This window comes from Bufo bufo, chromosome 5 (genome assembly GCF_905171765.1).
Source record: "Bufo bufo chromosome 5, aBufBuf1.1, whole genome shotgun sequence".
In the NCBI taxonomy this organism is placed as follows: Eukaryota; Metazoa; Chordata; class Amphibia; order Anura; family Bufonidae; genus Bufo; species Bufo bufo.
Window position 1 is genome coordinate 193,089,912 of NC_053393.1, and position 15,158 is coordinate 193,105,069.

General features: G+C 45.0%; 1 protein-coding gene across 2 annotated transcripts in view; it reads right to left on the reverse strand.

Annotated features, from left to right (window-relative positions):
- FBXO15 (F-box protein 15) overlaps positions 1–15,158 on the reverse strand; it is a 176,376-nt gene that overhangs the window by 56,907 nt on the left and 104,311 nt on the right. For both annotated transcript variants that reach the window (XM_040432625.1, XM_040432624.1), the window contains exons 5-8: positions 14,849–15,094; positions 12,101–12,310; positions 3,564–3,693; positions 598–680 (exon numbers count right to left, since the gene is read on the reverse strand). In XM_040432625.1, the coding sequence (XP_040288559.1) occupies positions 598–680; positions 3,564–3,693; positions 12,101–12,310; positions 14,849–15,094 (669 nt within the window). The remainder of the gene's footprint in view (positions 1–597; positions 681–3,563; positions 3,694–12,100; positions 12,311–14,848; positions 15,095–15,158) is intronic.

The window sequence follows — 15,158 nt, forward strand, 5'->3', positions numbered from 1 at the left end:
TAAACAATTAGGTGTGAAATCCCTCTCTATCGGCCCACAGATATACTGCATTTTTCAGACTATAAGACGCACCCCAGGTTTAGACAGCAGAAGATTAAAAAAACGATATTTTCTACTTATTAAACCTTCCCTAGTGGTATAATGAAGTGAAGGGGTCAAGATCAGTAACTTACCCACACAGCACTGCTGCAAACACACCTGAGAAACACAGCTCTGCTACACAGCTGACATGCACACAGCACAGCTGCAAACACTCCATGACACAGTTCTGCTACACAGCTGACATATATACACACAGCACTGCTATACACACCTAACAAACACAGCTCTACCGCTTATATTACAAGGGCACGCAGCAGATGAAAACAGATTTCTGCACTGCGACCATGTAATTCTGTTTGGCAAATCAAGAGCAACTTTTCTTGATGACTATCTACTCAGGCTTATATGGGACCTATAGGGCATATAGACAAGGGTGGTCCACTAAAGACCACCCCTTAATGCTGTGCTATCAATATCCAGCAAGCAGGTCCTGTAGGACAAAGTTTAACTTTACTTTAACAACTGTGTGGTATAAAATCTGGAAATATATATTACCTGTCTGCAGATCCCCAAAAGCTCTTCTCCAACAATTGATGAAAATGTAGTGTGCCCATCACAAATGCTATTTCTGGACTTTTCTAAAATGTGACAACAGGAAAATAGTTTGTCCCACGATTATTGTAAAAAAGAAAATCAGACATGATATCGTACAGGACAGTCCCTTTCTAGGAAAGCTAAAACCAACTATGTCCTCGCATGGATCCAGAGCTTCCCCCATTCATTGCTCTGCTAGATTTATTTTATACTGACAAATCAGGGAGCGTGGTTTTTCTGCTGCAGCTCTCTCCCTATCACAGCTCGGGTGGGTTCCTTTCTGCTGCAGCTCTCTCCCTATCACAGCTCGGGTGGGTTCCTTTCTGCTGCAGCTCTCTCCCTATCACAGCTCGGGTGGGTTCCTTTCTGCTGCAGCTCTCTCCCTATCACAGCTCGGGTGGGTTCCTTTCTGCTGCAGCTCTCTCCCTATCACAGCTCGGGTGGGTTCCTTTCTGCTACAGCTCTCTCCCTATCACAGCTCGGGTGGGTTCGTTTCTGCTGCAGCTCTCTCCCTATCACAGCTCGGGTGGGTTCCTTTCTGCTGCAGCTCTCTCCCTATCACAGCTCGGGTGGGTTCCTTTCTGCTGCAGCTCTCTCCCTATCACAGCTCGGGTGGGTTCCTTTCTGCTACAGCTCTCTCCCTATGACAGCTCGGGTGGGTTCGTTTCTGCTGCAGCTCTCTCCCTATCACAGCTCGGGTGGGTTCCTTTCTGCTGCAGCTCTCTCCCTATCACAGCTCGGGTGGGTTCCTTTCTGCTGCAGCTCTCTCCCTATCACAGCTCGGGTGGGTTCCTTTCTGCTGCAGCTCTCTGAATGTAAATGTAAAACAGCAGACATGGCCTGGTGGAAGGGTGGAACTGAGCATGTGCGTCCACCTGGACAAAGAAATAAGGAAAGAACAAGACAGGTAGCGCTACACACATACATCTAATTGAATAAGGGCTTGTTCACACGACCGTTTGAAGCCCGTGCTGCGGACCGCGAATTGCGGTCCGCAATGCACGGGCACCGACCGTGGCCCAGCCACATGGGGATCGTGGACCCATTTACTTGAATGGGTCCACAATCCCTCCGTTCCACAAAAAGATAGAGCATGTTCTATGTTTTTGCGGTGCGGAGGCATGGAGCGGAACCCTAGAAAGCACTCCGTAGTGCTTTCATAGTGTTCCGTTCTGTGCTTCCGTTCTGCATCTCCGGATTTGCGGACCCATTGAAGTGAATGGGTCTGCATCTGTGATGCGGAATGCACATGGAGCGGTGCCCGTGTATTGCGGATCCGCAAATCCGGTACGCAATACGGCAACGGGCAGCACACGTTCGTGTGAACAAGCCCTAACTCAGTCTCTATACTACATTTTTTTATTACTACATGCATTAACAATATTGAGATCCAGCTGCTGGTTTGCAGTAAAGGTAACAGTGGAAATTATACACCACTCATGTGAGTGACCCTCACCCTGAGCCACGGTGTATCAAAACTGGTCAGAGCCCTCACTGCGGCTCCGGGTTTTAGACTCACTCACTGCAAAGTGAGAGTTGCTAAATAATGGTACAAAGAGGCACAAAATACATAAAATGTCCACTAGGAAATATATTGTAAACTAATTCTGATTACACCCTAAAAATTGGTGACATACTGTAGTTATGTACGGTAGTTAGAAAGGTTGAAAAAAGACAAGTTCAACCAAGGGATAGGTGGGGATGAATTTTAGGAAAGGGCAGTGAGACTCGGATTTCTAGACATTTACATAAGCACTAAGGGCCAGATTTATCATTACACTTACATCTTACTCCACCTTTACATATGTCCAAAGTCACTTTTGGCTAAGTCAGATTTATTAATGGTCCTTTAATTACTGTGATAAATGTGGTTTGACGGTAGCAGTTTATCCTTCAGTAAGCGGCTTTACAAAAGTCGCACGTCTTTACGAAAAAGTTGCATGTTCTATTAAAAAGTCGCATAAGATAAGCATGGTCCTCACTGGAGTGAAATTGCGCAATTTTTGGCGACTTTTTAAATTGTCGCAATAGTAAATCTGTCTAGAGATTAATTTACATAAGAAAACACGCCCACTTTCAGAAAACCGAGCATAGCGCAGAGCCAATAAAAGGCGCAAATTTTTGCGCAGTTTTAGCGATTGCGCAAAAATTCGCAACTTTTTCACTCCGTTATTTTGACTTGAGCTAATGATAAATCTGGCCCTAAGTCCTTTTTAAAAGTGTCCACTGTTCCTCCTGTGACCATGTCCTGAGGTAGACCATTCCACAGTCTGGTGTCAGATAGGTCCAATTTTACATTTTTAGATTATTTAATAGCAGATTTTTTAAATTTAGGTGGAAATACTCTCTAAAAAACAATGTTTTTTCTGAAACAACCTAAAAATAAAAGATCGATTTATGGTTATTCTTAATTCTGCCCCAAGTCATATAAAATAATAAAGCTTGTGCTCGAGACATCGCTTTCAGCAATCAATAGTTTTGATGTGATGTCACAAGAAGAAGCTTTGGCTATAGGCAGTCTATACAACCAGAGCTCTGGACTGGGGATTGACAAGCGTCTTTCTCATATTTAAGTCACGTCAATAGGGAAAAAAAACAAGAACCAGAAAACCCATTTAAAGATAAGTGGATAATGGGAAAATAATGTGACACAAGTGCCACTTCCCAACCAGTGGTGTATGATTATTTTCGAATATAAATTCCATACAAGTAACAGTAAGGTTGAAAACAGCCCATCTAGTTCAATCTAAATCAAGACATTTACACCACAATACAAACCTTAAGAGCTACCGATTTACACTGATAATAAAAATAGTAAATTGGTTGTTTTCATGAGGCATTTATGTATAGTGTGAAATATACAGTACACTGTCCTAACATCTGATGTATGAAACCAAGATGTCCCTTTCGTCAGAATGAAAGCTTACCCTCCATAACCCAAGAATTAGCCCTGGATGAATATGGAAAAGTTTAATGTGCATGTCCTGGCCAACGAATCTTCCAAAATCCTTCTTGTTCGTCAAATCATATTCCGCAATGAGGGAGAGCCTTTGAAGCCTTGATAAAACAACATACACAAAAACCTTATGTTACAAATATAATTTCAGCCTAAATAATACCAAAGTGCGTAATTACAGATGTAACAAGCTGAAGCATTTAAAGCAAAATGGTCACGTCCCTGAAGGGCTGTATAGGGTAATGATAGACAAGCTGATTTTATGAGTTAATGTGAAGTCATTTCTGAGCACTTACATATTAAACTGTGACGCGCATGACCAACAAGGTCCACTGATATGCATACTTTCATAAAATTGGATGTGGCTCCGTTGGGTCACTGAACACATTTGTCTTAGGGCTACCCCCTATGGGCATTATCTAATTGCCCCCCCCCCCTTCCCTCCATGGTCTTCCCCTTTTCATCCACTGCAGGGGAACCACCAGGCCACTTGCTCTTTGAGTAGTCTCTGCTCAATGACTACTAGTTCGTAGCACCAAGAGATCAGGCAGCGGGTCAGTGTGGCCAGCGTAGATACAATCCAAAAATAATTCCAAAAGCCGAGGCCGGCACCAAAGGGCCAAACCCGGTAAACAGGCAGAGGTCAGACATAGGCAAACATCAGAACTATAGCGTACCTTCACAGGAAAGCTAGCAACCTAGACAAATCTATTGTTCAGGCCCATTCCTACAGGGAAAGGTGCCTTATATTCCCACAGGAAGTCAGCCATAGGCTGGGAAAGATTAGGGTGCGCATGCCGGCCCTTAAGAGCCAGCAAGAGAGCACATGCATGCCCAAAGCCGAGGGAGCAGAAAGACAGGCTGCACAGGTCTGAAGAAGTTGGCCTCTGCATCGATGCCCACTAGGAAGATGTAGATGGACACAAGCAAGCACAGATCATTGGGGCCCGATCAATCAACAGGGCAGCCCCCCAGTTGCCACACCAGCAAGCAAGGACCGCTGGTGTTACATATACTCTTTAAAGGAAGACACTTGTCGCTCAGCATCTGAAACGGGGGGGGGGGGGGGGGATAAAAAACGTACTTCACATTAACTAATGAAATCAGCACGTCTGCCTCTTTACTGCTGTCAGAGAGGGTAGCAAAAGGGATCTGACAGATTTCCTTTAAAGAGCAGGGTCAACCCTAGGCTAAGCATACTGTCTGATGGGGATGGTCCTGCTGATTAAATTTATAACTGTTGTGTAAAAATCATTTGTGTAGTTCTAGTTCTTTTTTTAGGGTGTCCCCCCCTCCCCAGGACAGGAAACAATCTTAAAAGGGTGTCCCCCCCTCCCCAGGACAGGAAACAATCTTAAAAGGCCCCCACCCCTTACCTGCTTCAGTTAATGATATAGGACTCGGTTAGTTAGTTCAAGAACTGTATTGATATAATGATAATAATATAACATAACATATCCCACAATAATTAACACAACTTGGGTAGGGAATCCAGTGCCGTTGTGGAGGCTATTGGAAAATCCAATTACCGGTAAGAGTAATCGTCTCTTTTCCCCGGCGCCTCCACAACGGCACTCCATGAGGATTAATAGAGAAACAAACTCTAGGGTGGGACTACTGCAGATAAGACTTTTCTGCCATACAATAAATCATGATTTTGGAGTACATCTAATTTATAATGTTTAAAGAAAGTATTTGGGTTCTTCCACGTAGCTGCTCTGCATATTTGCTCTACTGAGGCAGAGGCATTCTCTGCCCATGAGACCGACATGGCTCTGGTAGAGTGTGCTTTGATCCCTTTAGGAGGGGTCAAGCTTCTCTGCAGGTAACAGAACTTGATGGTGTTTCGGATCCATCTGGATATGGTACTCTTGCTTGCCGCCGATCCCTTATGCTGGCTTTGATACTGAAGGAGGAGATGGTCCGATCTTCTGAATACTCCTGAGACTTCCAGGTAAGTTAACAGACATCTTCTGACATCTAAATTATGGTATTTTCTTTCTAAGTCAGAAGCTGGATTTTCACAAAAAGGATGGAAGCGACACCTCCTGTTGGCGATGGAATTTTGAGGCCACCTTGGGTAGGAACATCGGGGTGTGTCTAAGGATGATACGGTCCTCTAACACTGTGAGATAGGGTTATTTGCAGGAAAAGGCCTGGATCTCGCCTACTCTTCTGGCAGATGTTATTGCCAGTAAAAAGGTGGTCTTTAGAGTCAGGAGTTTAAGTGGGATCTCCTGCAAAGGCTCAAAGGGTGCTTCCTTTAAAACCTGTAATACTAAATTCAGGTCCCAAGGAGGAATGGTAGAATGAATAAATGGGCATTTTCTGAATGCTCCTATTATGAATCGCTTTATCAATGGTAAATCTGCTAGTTTTACTTCAAGAAAGCTACTCAATGCTGAGACTTGCACCTTAATGGTATTAGGTCTGAGACCCTTGTCAAGGCCTGTCTGCAAAAAGTCCAATATGAGTGGAATATTCTTCTTGACTGTAGTACAGTCTGTCTCCTGCAAACTCCAGAAATGTCTTCCATGTTCTTCCGTAGATCCGTGAGGTAGAGTCCTTCTTACTACAAAGTAGAGTGGATATTACAGACTCCAATAGGCCTCTTTGTTGTAAGTGGACCCGTTCACTTTCCAGGCTGTTAAATGAAGTCTTGCTACATCTGGATGGAGCACTGGACCCTGGCGTAGTAGTCCCGGATACGATGGGAGAGACCAGAATTGACCTGCCGATAGAATGTAGAGGAGGGGAAACCAGGACCTTTTTGGCCAAAATGGAGCAATCAGTATTAATTGTGCCTCTTCTTCTATTACCTTTACTAACACCTTCGGAATTATACTGTAAGGGGGAAAGGCATACAGGAGATCTTTCGGCCATGGACAAGACAGAGCATCCACCATTAGTGGGTGATCCCTGCTGGAGAGGGAACCGAATAACTCACATTTTTTGTTCTTTTGATTTGCAAAGAGATCCACTTTTGGTAACCCCCATTCTGAGAGATATTTGTCTGAACATGTTGGGACCTAATGACCATTCTCCCACTCTTAGATCCTCTCTGCTGAGAAAATCCGCTACTCTGTTTTCCTCGCCTTTCAGATGGACCGCTACCAGGGACTTTATATTCTTCTCTGCCCAACTGAAGATCTTCCATGACAGTTGTTGTAATTCTTTGCTTCTTGTACTCCCTTGTCGGTTTAAGTAGGCTACTGTGGTAGCGTTGTCGGACAGTATCTTTATGTAATGGGATCTTACATACGGAAGAAGACACATAAGAACTTCCAGCACTGCCGACAGCTCTCTTATGTTTGAAGAGGCTGCGGACATTTCTGGGCTCCAGGTGCCCTGGACTACCTGATTTCTGTATGGCCTCCCCATCCTCGGCTGCTGGCATCTGATGTTATGATGATCTGATCTGCCGATCGCCAGAAAACTCCTCTTTGGAGATTTTTCTTTATCTTCCACCAGAAGAGAGACATCTTTACACTTACTGGAACTTCCATTCTCTTGTTTAAGGAACTCTGATCTCCATCCCAGGATTCCAGGAGAAATTTTTGTAATGTCCTTGTATGATGCTGGGCCCATCGCACTGTGGGGATAGTGGATGTTAGATGTCCCAACAGTCTCATGATGTCCCTTATGGCCACTCTTCTGGCTTTGCAGAATTGGGAGATCTTTTGACTTATAATCATTTGTTTTTCTGGAGGTAAAAAGGACATAAGGTTGTGTGAATCTAGCAGGATTCCTAAGAACTGGAACTGGGAACCAGGTCGGATTTCTGGGTATTTATTAGCCAGCCTAACTCGGTCAGCTTTTCCTGCACCGTCTTCATATGGCCCTGGAGGTCCTGAAGAGATGAACCTGCTATTAAAAGGTCGTCTAAATATCAGACCACTATTATATCCTGAAGATGTAGATATCCCGTCACCTCGGCCATAATTTTGGAAAATATTCTTGGGGCTGATGACAGCCCGAAGGGAAGTGCTTGAAACTGAAAGTGGTACTCCTGACCTCCTAGGAGTATTGCCATTCTGAGATATCTTTGGTATGCTCTGTGTATGGGAACATGATAATATGCGTCCGAGAGGTCTATAGTTACCATGTAACAGTTGCGAGATAGGAGATTCACTGTGGATCTGATCGATTCCATTTTAAATCTTTTGTAGGTCATGTATTTGTTTAGCTTTTTTAAATTGATTATTAGTCTGAAGGACTTGTTTGGTTTTTGAATAAGGACTATGGGAGACTAAAATCCCCGCCTTTCCTGATCTTGCGGAACTGGGAAAATTACGCCTTTTTTTTAGGAGAGATAATATTTCCATCTCTAAGGCTTGCTGTTTTTCTGATCTTCTTAATGGCTTGTTGATGGTGAAACATTCCGGAGGAGGCATATCGAACTCTAGTTTGTACCCCATGCATATGGTGTTTATAACCCAAGGGGCGGAAGAAATCTTTTCCCAGGCCGTGGAGAACATCTTTAACCTGCCACCTACTTGAGGCCTGGCGTCATTGGCCGGGTTTAGAAGTGGATTCGGGGTTGAATAGAAACCCCCTCCCTCTTCCTCTGGAGGATTGCCATTTTCCAGTACTGTCCTTTCTCTTTTGGTCTATTTCTCCTTTGATTCCGAAAGGACCGACGCTGCTGGTAAAACTTTGATTCTGAAGGAAATCCCTTCTTTTTGTCTGATGCTTTTTCTAAAATGTCCTCAAAGACTGACCCGAACAGCTTATCTCCCTCACACGGAATAGAGCATAGCCGACTCTTTGAACTGGCATCACCGGACCAAGATCTAAGCCATATAGCTCTTCTTGTAGAATTGGAGAGGGCTGAGATCTAGAAGAGAGTTTCACAGGTCTGCGGATGCATCCGACAGGAAATTACAGGCCTGTTTTAAGATAGGTATTGAGGCCAGGATCTCTTCCCTTGGAGTCCCTGCCGCCAGGTGTTCTTCAAACTGTGTTAGCCAGACTGACAGGGATCTTGAAGTGCATGTAGCGGCTATGCTGGGCCTAAGCATGGCTGTGTTTGTCTCCCATGCACGTTTTAACAGACCCTCGCACTTTTTATCCATGGGAGGCCCATGTCTTCAAAAGGGAAGAGAAGTTTTCTTAGATATCCTGGCGACAGGCGCGTCAATCTTAGGCGTCTTGTCCCACAGTACTGAATCCTCCTCAGTAAATGGATATTTCCTTTTAAAGGAGGCAGGAATTAAATTCTTCTTCTCTGGATCCTTCCACTCCATTTTAATAAACATCTTAATGTTACTATGTACAGGAAAGACCTTTCTTTTCTTTTCTCCCAGCCCCTGGAACATTCTGTCCTGAATGGACTGAGGCTCCTTACTCTCCTCTATTTTCATTGTTAATTGCCGATTTAACCTCTTCCTTAATCATGTCTCGGATTGATTCAAGGAAAGAGGGTGATTCCTCCGAAACTATTTTGTCCGTACTTAGTGTCTTCTTTGATTTGGAGGGCAGGGATTTTTTACATATTGCACATTTTTTCTTGGATAATGAACTCTCAGATCTTCTGGTGCTGGTGTCCATGCCCTGTAAGGTAATATTTAAAATTTTTAGGGCTCTGAAATAGCGACTACACTATTAAACACCAGCACCGCACCAGTGAGGGAAATAATAATGTGCTCCCCCCCCCCTTTTAGCAGGGTCGGTTAAACAGGAAGGAGGCTTACCGGGCTCTGGGCGGCAGGATCCACAGGCTTACGGGAGCTTCCACGGGAGCCGACATGTCACCGGTTAGCGATGCTGGACGCCGAACTACGCGCTCCCGGCCCTATATCCGCCACTTCTCTGACGTCACCCACCACCGGAAGTGACGTAGAGAACTGGCAACTTAACTTCCGGCCTGTGTGCACGCGCGCGATCCCTCGTTCCCGCAATGAGCCAGGGAACGGAAGCCCGGGGCTGCCTTCACTGAAGGACTTATGCCGAAGGAACGGGGACAGGAACCTGCCAACCCCCGACCTCTGCACGTCCCTCCCGAATGGGGCACCCTTATCCAGGCCGTGCGTCCATAAACCCCTGACGTAGCAGGAGCAGCTTCCACGCGATCCCAAAGACAGGAAACAACAAACTGAAGCAGGTAAGGGGAGGGGGCCTTTTAAGATTGAGCTTCTACGTTGTTTCCTGTCCTGGGGAGGCAGGGACACCCTCCTGGAGTGCTGTTGTGGAGGCGCTGAAAAAACCCCCAGATTTTATAGATATGTAAATGAACCTTAGATGAGTCCTGTCTCCTCCATGCTTCAGAGAGGAGTCCAGCGTTCTCTGACTCTGATCCCAGCCATGCCCACTGTGAAGGAGCCCAGCACCGCCCCGCATACTCCGAATATCCTCCTTGCCCCCAGATGTAACAAAGCTAGAGCGCCGTAATCTCGCAATGCGCGAGATAGCGCATGCGCTGTTCGTTCCCTGAGGCTGATGCCAGCACAGGGAAGGAACACTATGCCGACACTGCGCATGCGCTAGCCCGCGTATTGCTAGATTACAGCGCTCTAGCTTTGTAACGTCGGGGATCAAGGAGGAGATTCAGAGTATGTGGGGCGGTGCTGGGCTCCTTCACAGTGGGCGTGGCTGGGCTCCGGAAATGTTAGTAATAGTTCCTTGGGTGCTCTTACTTGCCTCATTTACATATATATATATATATAAAATCTTTTTTTGACACAACAAAAGCACAGAGAGCTATGGGGAATGGATATTGCGGATGTGTTAGCGGCGATCTAGCAGCCCATGTCCTCAGCTCTAGGGATCGACCGATATTGATTTTTTAGGGCCGATACCGATAATTTGTGAACTTTCAGGCCGATAGCTGATAATTTATACCGATATTCTGGGAATTTTCATTTTTGAGAAAAAAATAATTTCCTACACAAATCTGCTGAAAATTAATATGTTTATTGTTAACGTGTATTTTTTTTTTTTGTAAATCTTTTTCATTTATACTTAATATTTTTTATTTATTTTTTACTAACTTTTAGCCCCCTTAGGGACTAGAACCCTTGTCCTATTCACCCCAATAGATCTCTATCAGGGTGAATAGGATCTCACACTGTCCCTGCTGCTCTGTGCACACAGCAGCAGGGAGCTGAACATGGCAGCCAGGGCTTCAATAGCGTCCTGGCTGCCATGGTAACCGATCGGAGCCCCAGGCTTACACTGCTGGGGCTCCGATCGGAGGAGGAGGGGATCCTGTGGCCACTGCCACTAATGATTAATACTGGGTGGGGGGGCGCACTGCGCACCAATGATTAATACTGGGGGGCTTGGGGCGGGCGCACTGCGCCACCAATGAAGATAAGTCTCTCAATCATTCATATACAGGAGGCGGGAGCTGGCTGCAGAATCACATAGCCGGCTCCCGACTTCTATGAGCGGTAGCTGTGATCCGCGGCACCTAAGGGGTTAACTACCGCAGATCGCAGCTACCGCTCATAGAGGTCGGGAGCCGGCTATGTGATTCTGCAGCCAGCTCCCGCCTCCTGTATATGAATTAATGAAAGACTTATCTTTATTGGTGGCGCAGCGGCCACAGCCCCTCCCCTCCTCTTGTCTTCTTCCTCTCACTGGCTGCAGCGGCAGCAGCATCACAGGGGGAGGGAGACACTGCTTCCTTCTCCCCTGTGCTGCTGAGGGAACACAGAGAGCGCTGAGAGCAGCGCGTTCTGTGTTCCCAATACGTTATCAGTATATCGGCAAAATAGATGCCGATACCGATAACGTTCAAAATCCTCAATATCGGCCGATAAGATCGGTAAAACCGATAATCGGTCGATCCCTACTCAGCTCTATACCCAAAATCCAGGTGACAGGTTCCCTTTAAGGGGTTGCACACGTTCGGGAGATATATCTTTACTCCAACATTTCTACTGAAGGAGAAGTACAGTATTGTCTCTGAAGCTCTTGACATACTGTAACAGACCATATATGTATTATAATACTATTAATTATTAAGAAAGCTGCCACTTTAAGGCCTCGTTCACATTTCCGTGTCAGGGTCACGTCCGTGAAAAAAAGCAAACGTGTTTCATCCGTGAAGGATCTGTGGTTGGTCAGTGTGTCCGTTTTTACCATCCGTGTGTCTTCCATAATTCAATGACGTTGCTCAGCTGAAAATTAATTTCCAAAGAATCTCCAATTTGTCTTTAGTGAAAAACGGACACAACACGGATGTGTGTCAGTGATTTTCACGGACCCGTAGACTTCAATGGGTGTGCTTGGTCCGCATCACAGATAAAGTAGTGCACGTCCCCGTGATTTTATTTACTGACCCAGGTCAGTAATAAAATACTGAAATGTGAACAGACACATTTAAATCAATGGGTACTTGTGCTGTCCGCTGAAAATGCGGACAGCACAAGTCAGTAAAAAACGGAAATGTGAACGAGGCCTAACATTTTGCTTTTAAAATCTACGAAAAAAAAGTTGAGGAACTTTAAAGTATAAAACTATGGCTTTGGTTTCAAAAACTGCATAAAAAAATGTAATACACACCCATTTTTAATAGGCTTGAGATATTGGTCTGTTAGCAATGGTGTGATTCCATGTAGCTGAATTTTGATGAGGGAACAAAACTCAGGCCAAAGATAACTATTCCAAGTCACAATAAGCGAACTATCCCTGAAATGCACATCAGTCTGTTCAATCACCATTTCCTTCCCGTGGACATCCAGAAACTTAAGGGCCCAAGTCAGTCCAGACATCCTGTAAAAAGAGCAGAGTGAAGAATATGGTGGACAGATGCACACCAAATCAGCCTATGCGCCTAGAATTTTTTTTATCCCAATATTAAAATCAGTCTTTCTGGCTTTCCCACCAAAGAAAATAGTGCCACATCTCTAGGATATGACATTGCTTTGTGATCAGTGGGGCTCGAACTTCCATGACCATCACAGTCGGAGCAGACTGGCCATATCTCCATATCCCCCATCCTCACGGCTGCCAGCATATCGACGCGATTGTTCCAGTGCGAGTGTCAGGTACTTATGCATCCAACCAACAACTATGGGTATTCTTCTGAGGCAGCATAATGGCACAAGCAGTCGCAAACCAATGGCATTATCATGAAAGTCAGGGATGGGTCTCAGGAGGCACAAAGATGTGATCACAACCACTCGTGCTGGGATGCAGGCCCTATAGGAGTATTACTATTTACTGGGGGCACGGAGGGGGAATTATTATTGCTGGATGCACTATAGGGGGAATTTTTTATACTGGGGGCACTATAGGAGCCATTAGTACAACTGGAAGCACTATTTTTGTCTGCAGTATAGCATTTGGGGTCATTGGGAAACAAAGAAGGCATAGCATTGGGGGTGGGAGCTGGATGATACTGCTGATGCACCAACATGTGGAGGATAGGGTTGTCTCGGGTATCGAAATTTCGATACCCAATCGATACTTTTATACCAGTATCAGTTTGGTACCGGGATTTCCATTTTTTCGATACTGGGCTGCGCGCCATGTTCCCTCAGCAGCACAGGGGAGAAGGAGTCCCTCTCTCCTTCCCCCCCTGTGCTGCACTGCCAATGAGGAGAGAGAGGGGCAGAGGAGGGGAGGGCGCACTGCGCCACCAATGATAATTAACATCTAATACAAATACAGGAGGCGGTGCCCAGCCTCTATGACAGGAAGCTGCGATCAGCGGCAGTTAACCCCTCAGGTGCCGCATCATTGGTGGCATTGGCCACAGGGTCCCCTCTTCATTGGTTGCGCAGTGTAGTGTAATCCTGGGGCTCCGAACGGTTACCATGACAGCCAGGACGCTACTGAAGCCGTGGCTGCCATAGTAAGCTCCCTGTTGCTGTGTGTACTATGCACAGGGCAGCAGAGAGAGTGTGAAGTCCTATTCACCCTAATAGAGCTCTATTATGGTTAATAGGACAAGGGATTAAAGAGTAAAAAAAGAGGACAAGGGATAAAAAGTAAAAAATTTAAAAAATAAGTTTAAAATAAAAACCCAAAATATTAAGTATAAATCACCCCCTTTCCCAATTTTACATATAAAATATATAAACAATAAATAAATAAATAAACATATTACATATCGCCACGCCTGAAAAGTCCAAACTATTAAAATCTAAAAAAAATGCGGTGCACACCGTAACAGAAAAAAAACAAAACTGAGTGATACGCAATTTTTTTTGTCACCTTGTCCCCCCAAAAAATAGGATAGGACTGTTTGATTATGGGCCGGATGTTCCATAAAATGCGGAACGCACGCAGCTTTTTTTGGTGTTTAATTTTTTTCGCGTGGTATCGAATGGTATCAAGTATTGCGATACTTTTTTATGGTATCGAAACCGAATCAAAATTTTGGTATCGAAACAACCCTTGTGGAAGATGATGAAAAAGTTAGGAATCTAAGATGCACGTGTGGCAAATGTTTGGGCCGAATGGAAAAGATGAGGAGAGAGAACGTCTACTTCAGAGGAAACTTCACTGGATGGTATAGGTTTGTAGTGTTGTATTCTGCTGTATGATTGGTAGTGCAGAAAGACCAGGCAGCATGAAGGTAGGGCTGACTCAGTACTGTGGCCTGCATCTCCCCTCCTCAGTCCTCTTCTCCATATCTTAATTAGAGACAAGTGGAAGAGGAGAAGTGGAAGATCAGAATGTGACAGCTGGCACTGGCCACCACAACTGGGCAGCATCTGGGGAGGTATTTTGTGCTGCTGGGGTAGTATTTTGTGCCGCATTGTGGTACTTCGCTCTGTTGGGAAAGTGTATTGTGCTGTACTGTGGTAACCGGTCCTGCTGGTGCTGGAGCAATATAGTGTGCCACAAAGTGGTATTTTGTTCTATTTTGTGCTACACTCTGGTATTGCTAGCCATGCCTACTTGTGTCGGCGCTGCTTTCTGCAGGTTTGAACACACCTACAATATGGGGTCACCTTTAGATTTTTTCCTGCGTTCTGCATTATGTGAAATGGAACATCCAGTCCATAATAGAACAGTCCTATCCTTTGTCCGTAATGCAGACAAGAATAGGACATTTTTGCGGGGCCGCGGAACTGACATACGGATGCAGACAGCACATGGTGTGTTGTCTGCATCTTTTGCAACACCACTGAAGTGAATGGGTCCGCATCCAACCCGCAAAAAATGTGGATCGGATGCCGACAAAAATAAGTTTGTGTGCTTGAGCCCTTATAGTAATTTCTTAGCCCCTGCTGTGCATTTATGCTGGACAAAACATTACTACTAGTACTCTCAATACAAATAATGGGTGAAACTACTTACTTTACTGCCTTTTGCATATTAACGGATAAGTCATTGGATCTGTGATGCTTCAAAGTCTTCATAATCTGAGTCATTTTCTTTTCTCTGGCCGTTGCTAATTCCCTAACATAGGTCTTCTTCCAATAGCCAGGATCTGGATCTGAAATAGTGGTGTCACTTAATTTCTTCTCCAGGGGGTTCATAGAGTCACATTGCCAGCGCTGTTTAACTTTCCAGTGGGAAATATAAATCTTATGCCATATTACACTGACAAGAAAAAAAGAAAAGTCCAGTTAAAATACAGTTCAGCTATGAGTATAGAGTTATGGGG